The 7,788-nt window shown below is 35.2% G+C and overlaps 1 protein-coding gene across 1 annotated transcript; it reads right to left on the bottom strand.

The window, feature by feature from the left end:
- Nucleotides 1–488: 488 nt before the first annotated feature.
- LOC107819412 (uncharacterized) lies at nt 489–7,788 on the bottom strand. Its single transcript, XM_016645519.2, has 12 exons — nt 7,556–7,788; nt 6,877–7,005; nt 5,698–5,892; nt 4,894–4,941; nt 4,691–4,819; nt 3,910–4,034; nt 3,490–3,600; nt 2,697–2,805; nt 2,462–2,580; nt 1,702–1,855; nt 1,163–1,307; nt 489–886 (listed from the first exon to the last, which is right to left on the bottom strand). Exons 1-12 carry the CDS (start codon nt 7,679–7,681, stop codon nt 831–833), a joined length of 1,446 nt encoding a protein of 481 aa, XP_016501005.2. The 5' UTR covers nt 7,682–7,788; the 3' UTR covers nt 489–830.

Consider the following 7,788-nt stretch of genomic DNA (forward strand, 5'->3'; position numbering starts at 1 on the left):
CCATTTAAAAATTGTTTCAACCCGCCTCGCCCCGCCCCATTACCATCCCTAATAAAAGGGATTGACTGCCTTGATAACTTTTAGAAATTATATATAGATATTTAGGGGTACGGATAAACAGATATAATCTTTAAAAAAACAGCTATTCTTTTTTCACTTTTTAGTTTGCCAAACACCAAACAAGCTAAAATGTGTTTTAAGCTGGTTTGACCAGTTTTTTAGCCAATCCAAACATCCTCTTTCTAAAAAATAAACTTTTAAGTCACAAGAAGAAAAATGTTATGGTGTTCTTTTACCAGTTTAAGGCGCAAAATGCTTAGATTACTGCTCTTTTCACTTCCAATAGGGACTATAGTTCGGTCAATGAAGTGGATAAAAATTATCTGAGACCATAATTCACATCAAAATACACAGAGATTAATTCTCTTCCTCTGCTTAAGCATTGGTGGTAGAGTTTCCACTGGAATTATCAAGATGCGTGCAAGCTAGCCCAACCATCACTTTTACTAAACATCAAATACAAGGACCTTATGGTAAGAAAATGAAAGTAATGACATGTTTTGATGTGTGTCAAGGCCAATCAAAACATCTCTTTTACCTGTTTTGGCAATTATCAACTGATTACAGGCCATGTTGTGCAGATTTTGTTCTAAGGCCGCTGGAAAAAAAAAGTACAAGATATGAAGTGTTTTATGAAATCAATTGCACTTTGTCCTGAAAACCTTTGCTACAAATGCAAATGAATAGAAATGAAAAGCTCTTTCTCCAAAACATTAGCAACATGACCATCTCCAATTTGACTCATACTAGCTCCCCTCCATAGTTAAATGTTATTTTCCAGGCTTTCTTCTAGTTTTATGTCCACGTGATCGCTTCATATCTTTAGCTGAAACAAAATAAGACGTATAACGATGTGATTCATTGTTAGAGCTGTATAGCCAGTATATCAAACAAGATTTCACTTAGTAACCGTAGTGACTATAGCACTCAAATACTCATCTGTGTATCACTACAAACTCCTTTCCCAGCCAACAACAAATATAAAATTACAACAACAACAACAATAAAGTGGTACAAATATAAAGACTGCATATTATCTTGCCAAGATATGGATTGACTTAATTAACTGGACAAAGAATGAGACGTTGTATTACGGACTAACCTGTCAATCTGCCAGCATCGTACAAAGCTTCCTCAGCGATAGGTCTCCACTGTTCAGCACACGAATGACTTATTCCCAGACCAACACTAAGCCCTCTCAGTAATTGCAGAGTTCGAAGAACAGAGAAAAGTTCTTCTGGAAAAGCCTAACGTCAAATAGAATTGTTTTTAGACTTTGATCCTGGTACGCAATTAACCTTACACGTGATAGGTAATTAATCAGCAAATAAGAAAGGCGGGTGAAGGACATGCAGATAGAGTTGTACAATGCGTCATTACTTTACTAAAGTAACAAAAAGAACTTGAGAAGGTAATGAGACTGCATTTTTTAGTTTACATCTCATTACAACATTTAGCGAGAGGTTGTGTCAACTTTTGTCTTCAATATCTATGACTAATCAAACTGGTGGACCTAATGTAGACAGGTAGTATCATGTGGCAAAGTTCATAGATTCTTGACTAGTATATGTGACCCTTGCTAAAAATGATTAAAATCGGGAACTGTAAACACCAGAGGTTCAAAGCACAGGTATCACATACCTCAACTGCAATTTTTTTGACCGAAGATTCTTCTGAGAAAGGTTGCAGGGTCTTTACACCAGGTGGCAATTTTGTATCAAACATCCCTTGCGCCAATTTAAGCCTTTCTTTCTGCTCGTCCTCACAATTGCTCAGGGTGTTTAGGCCAAGCTCCCTTTCATTCAACGTGGGAGGTGTTCAAAGACTTGGAACATATCAGAATTCATGATAATGTAATTTTTGCAACAACTCTAATTAATCCTAGAGAAACAATTTTCCCATTTCCATTTTTGTAGTTAGTCGCAAGAGCAGTTGGTTTGCTCCAAGAAATCAATTCCATTTTCCATTCTTCACACTTGAATAGAAATAGAATGCTAATGCTGCTTTCTTTTCCACATGAAAAAGGCTGTTTTACATTAACAATCTTGCCCTTTGATGAGAAATTTTCACATTTCAATGACATTGATTCATCCTCCCACTTAATATTTATCCTATTTTCTTTTTCAAAACTGAAAGAAGATATTTTAATTACAAGTTATGGGTAGTAAATTTTGAAGGGTAAAAATAGTTATTGCCACTACCAACTTATTTTCATGTGACTAGCTAGAACTTAAACTGCTGTTTTCTTGTCTATTTATTGTATGGTCACTTACTCTGTTGGAAGAATGGTTTTAATTTAGAGGTATTGAGTCCTACCCTCAGTATTTTGCACAATTTCATTTCATCGGAAAGAAAACCAATTTTGAACATATAACAGGAGATTCGTAGGTAAATTCCTCACTTAAAGCTTTCTTTGGCCCTCGTAGCATCGCCATCCGCAATAGCAAGAACGAGATTAGCATAACCAAGCCTGAGATTTTCTGGAAGATCCTTAACTTGTCCATAATCCAGCAATGCAACCTTAATAATTAAGAAAAGAATGGCATGATCCTTGTCAGCACTCTGAACAAGAACAAATTATATATAATCACCGAGAACTGAATGCGGAAGAAGAAAAAGAGAAGACGCATACTTGCCTCAGCACCTCTACAGATTAGAATATTGCCAGGGTGTGGATCTGCATGAAAGAAACCGCTCCTGAGTATCATCTGTCCATAAGCCAGGGACAAACTTTTAAGAATGTTCCTGCATGCAGAAGTAACCAAATAAGAGAAGCTGAATGACGTTGAAAAGAGACTAGGAAAAATTGGAAACTACCAACTTTATAAATAGTAATGATAGTATGGGAATAAATTATTTATGCAGAAATAAATTAACTGAAAGAGTCATATTAAGAGAATAAAGACTTCTCTTTAGGAAATATTTGAGAAGGAATAACAGAGTTCTGCATTAATTTAATTAATGACGCATTACTGAAAAAAAGGGAGCTCTTTGCAACAGTTAACATGGCAAAGAGCTGAGAAGTTCAAAGTGAAGATTGTGTGGTGGAACGTTTTAGTACGGCAAACATCTCAAGCTATGTAGCTTTTGAGAATATACTTTATGTTCTTAAATAAATAGGTAGGTGGCAAGACATCTTCAAAAGTTCTTCTGGTTGAGAGGAGAGATTTTGAAGAATCTCATCTCTAACAAGATATAGGTGTAGAATGAGAATCTTTCATGGAGATAAGTGGCGTAATAACCTAGAACAAGTGTCGCAATCACCATAAAGTTTGTTAGTTCAGGAATAATTCAGAAACCAGCTATTTTATGTTAAGTTTAGTCTTGCAGAGATAACAAATATATCGAAAGACATGGTGACCAAAATAAATTGAGAAGACAAAATATGACGTGAAATCTAACTTCATTCTGAGAAATCTAGTTTCTTACTGCTTTGCCACTGCTGCAACTTTACCATCTGGACTTATGCCTCTCTTCGCCATTTCATCTCCCAGCTTCACGATCGGGGTTCCATCAATATATTCCATCATTAGGACCCTCCTATTACAAAATTTAGACAAAAAAAAGGGATTATTAAGGTAAATGAAAAGAACTTACATTGTTCATATAAAGTTCATAAATCTAACAGAGAATACAGACAAACCGATCGAGGTTGAAAGTAAATGAACCTAACTTACATCTATTAGTAGTTGGAACGATGAAGGCAAACAAGATGTGAGAATTTAGTTTTCAACAATCTCTTGATCCACCTTATAACAGCAAGACATCTCAAATGTCCGCTGAATATCAAAATTTACCAACATTCGAATATGAAAACATCAACTGGTCAAATATTCAGCAGCAGTTCACCTTGTGACAATATCTCGAAGCACCCGGGGAACAATAACTGGGGACTTTTTGTTATTTTCGTAGAGAAAACGCCGAATTCTATCCATTGCGTCAGCCTCTCTCAAAAAGTTGAATTCACACCCAATCTTAGATGGAAGAAGTGAAATCAGTTTATTGAAACAATAGGATAAACAGAAGAAACTTGAACTATGAGCAGTTAGGAGGCAGAAGAAAATCAAAAAGCTTGTGAGCTCGTCAGGAAGCTATCAGATCAAAAATAGAACCGCCTTGATCAGGTATGTAATTAGCTCTAGAAGAAGAAATAATGCACTTTTAGCCTATTTAACCGCACACAGGAGATAATTCAATTACGGCATCAAATATATATTTCCAGAAGCTCGATGCCAGTTGCAATTATACTAACTACTACTGGTATTATTGTTATTGTTGTTGTTAAGTCAACAACAACTCTGACCATCGACTCATAACGCCAATCAACTTACATATAAGCATTAAAAATCATCATTTGCAAAATAAAATGTTGAGAACAAAGCTCAAAGAAATATAAAGGCCTTAAATCTAATAACGATGTGTTCAGATGATGAGAAGTAAGAAACAGAAACCTCAACGTTCCCATTTTCTTTAAACAATCATCGGTGCCTACAATCTGACCCAATTTGTAACTAATGTCAAAAAGAAGTCCCGTCTACGGAAAACGTGCTTGCATCTACTTTCAGTTGTTTTACATAAAAGTTAGGGCCTGATGTTACAAAGAAGTCACATATACAGGATTTTTACGCACCTGTTTCTCAATTTCCTTTGTTAAAGAGTAAAGATCAAATTTTATATCCATCTTCTGCAAGTATAGTGCGAAAGCTTGCAAGTTGTGGATATCCGTCATCATCAATTCCTGGACCCCAGGGTGTTGCACCTTGAGCAAGACAATGATTTTAGAACCTTATAATCGCATGAAAGCTGCAATGCTTATGAGTCAAATTCTCTTACCTTGACAACAATATCTTTTTTGTCACCTTTGAGCCTCGCTCTGTGAACCTAATCCAAGTACAGAAAACAATAGTTGGACCACTTAGGAGCAAAGTAATGTTAATTCTTCTTTATAACTAGAATGTAGCTCAAAGATACGACATTTAGAAACAATCTTTTATTTGGCTTTGAACTGTCATACAGGTTCAAATCATGTGGCCTTTTAAGAGATGCATAACACTGGTTCTTAGGTTAAACCGTTAAAGCTACTGGTGTTATTAAGATAGGGCCCAGGCCCTACATAAACCATATAATTTTAGAATATAGTGGAGATTGTTATCCATGAGAACAGATCAACAACAGCTAAGATTGAACAAAATCGTTTAAGCCGTTTCTCATGCCCATCTGTAGAGGGTCATCAAAACCAGATAAACCTATGACTGCCTTCCATTTGAGAGATGATTTTCCTCCGTTTATTTGCTAAAGATGTAACTAGCGACGTTTTTGCCATTACCACTGAAATAGGGCCCTGTTAACGTGCCTAATATGTTTTGCCACCTATTAGCACAAAATAATTTCCACATTTTAGTCCAAGAAAAGGAGTCGGTTGGATTGCAGACCTCAAATCAATGAATAAATGCATCTCCTCTCTAACAACTTAAGCTTTTAGAAAAGGCAGTCACACAATTCAATAAATCCAAATGTTTACACTAGCTGCAAGGTCAATATTTCAACTTAAACTTTCCTAGTCAACAGTCAAAGAAATGCCCATCAGTTGCTCTATGATGTACTAACACAATGCTTTAGATCAAACTTAATCGTTACCTGTGCAATAGAAGCAGAACCCAGAGGATCAACGTCAAATCTTTCAAACAATTCATCAACATTTCGACCCAATTCCTTCTCCAGCACAACCCTGACAATATTATACGGCGTAGCAGGTGCTTGATCGCACAGAGTAACTAACCTCCTCACCCATGCAGCTGGAGCCAAGTCTGGTTTCCCAATGATTTGAGCAACCTAATATTACCATCATGTCCACTTAATCAAATCTCACTCTAAAAACTACATCCTAAGTATTTAATACGAACTGTAACTATCGAGCACAAACTTAAACCCTCTGTTCATTGAGTAATATGGAGGCAATTTACTGTCTGCTAGAGGCTTGGAAGAACAACTTTTAACACGATACATCAACCTCAAAAGCGTTACAATAAGTTTTGTACTAACATACTGCTAGCACAGTCTACTGCATATATTCCAATGTCCATTACACATATAAACTTGACCAGATTTATTAAAACAAATCATTAAATATTGCTTAGAAAGGTGGAAAGCAGCAATCTTTCACTTTCTTGTTTCATTCTTTCCTCGAACTACCTATATCCCAATTTATGTGATGTACTTTTCTTTTTAGTCTGTTCCAGAATAATATTATTATATATTATTATATTTAAAAATAATTTAACTTAAAACTTCCCGCTTTACACTTAATGAGATGAATTACAGCCACACAAATATCTATGAATTGTTTTAGACCATCAGTTTCAAAAGCCTTTCTTTCTTTCTTAAACTCCGTGTCAGTCAAAGTGTTGAGACAGTGGGAGTAGTTAATAACAACAATAGTGGCGGCAAATGGTTTAAAAAAAAAAAGTTATCCACTCATATTATCTATCAATAAATGGGTTGAATAATGAACTTTTAAAAACAGGTCAAATATGGATAAAAACCATATTATCCATTTAGAAAATGGATTTGAGTTTCCTCAAGTTTGGGTGACTATGAATTCTCCCAAAAGTGATCATGTTCAAGAAGTCGTGGATAATATGGATATCCATGCTATCCGCTGGTTAACCCATTTTTTATCCGTATTAACTATGGGTCGGGTCGGATAATTTATCCGTATTTCTCATTATCCGTTTTCGATCAGCCCGTTTGCCAGTTAATAACAACAGTAATATCTCAAGATTGAAAATTCTATCTTAGAGACAGATTATTGAATACCTTTAGGAAGAAGCCACCAAGGTCAGAGCACATATTATATATTTTCTCAGCTGCAAACTCATGCTGCCTCTCCCACAGTGCTTCTTGTTTTTGCACATCTTTTTCAAAGCCAACTCTCAATTGAAACACCTAACAAAGAGCAATTAAAACCCCTAATTTACTTCAGTAACCCAATGAACCAATAAATAACTCTCAAATATATAAGGAAAATGCACAGAATAACTAACCCAAAGAAAAAAAGAGCACCCCTCCTTCAGTCTCAAATTAACACCTAAATTAGCGTATTTAGCTCAACCAGAATGTAACTATTTATAACTCCCTTTGTCCAGGCACATTTTCCTTTATAGTTTGTCCCCAAAAGAATGACATATTTCTATATTTATAAAAAAATTAACTTTAAACTTTTCGTTTTAACCTTAACGAGACGATTTATAGCCACACGATTGTTGTTTTAGACCACAAGTTTTAAAATTCTTTCTTTCTTTTTTAACCTTTGTACCTAATCAAACATGGTCAGACAAAATGGGACAGAGGATTTACCATTTTGTAGTTTGATATCTATCCTAAATTCTTCTAATTTTAAAAATTAATCTAGTCAAAATTTGGATAAATATCACACTGCAAATTGGTTATTTCTCCTAACAAAGTACATTCAGGGCACTTAAAAAATGAAGAGTACCTTATAACCAGTATAGATATCTGAAACACGAACCCAAAACTGGAAAGAACGTTGCCAAGGTCTGATACAAGAAGATAGCTTTTCTTGAAAGTCCTTAATGTCAAATTGAATATTCATGGCTCCCATAACTCTATACAAGGCATTGGTTTTGGTAAATTATATTACAATGGGATAAACCAATATTAAAGAGACCATATTTTACTCCTTGTAGTTTCTTTAAAGAGCCTGCATGG

The sequence above is a fragment of the Nicotiana tabacum genome, chromosome 18, assembly GCF_000715075.1.
Source record: "Nicotiana tabacum cultivar K326 chromosome 18, ASM71507v2, whole genome shotgun sequence".
Classification (NCBI taxonomy): Eukaryota; Viridiplantae; Streptophyta; class Magnoliopsida; order Solanales; family Solanaceae; genus Nicotiana; species Nicotiana tabacum.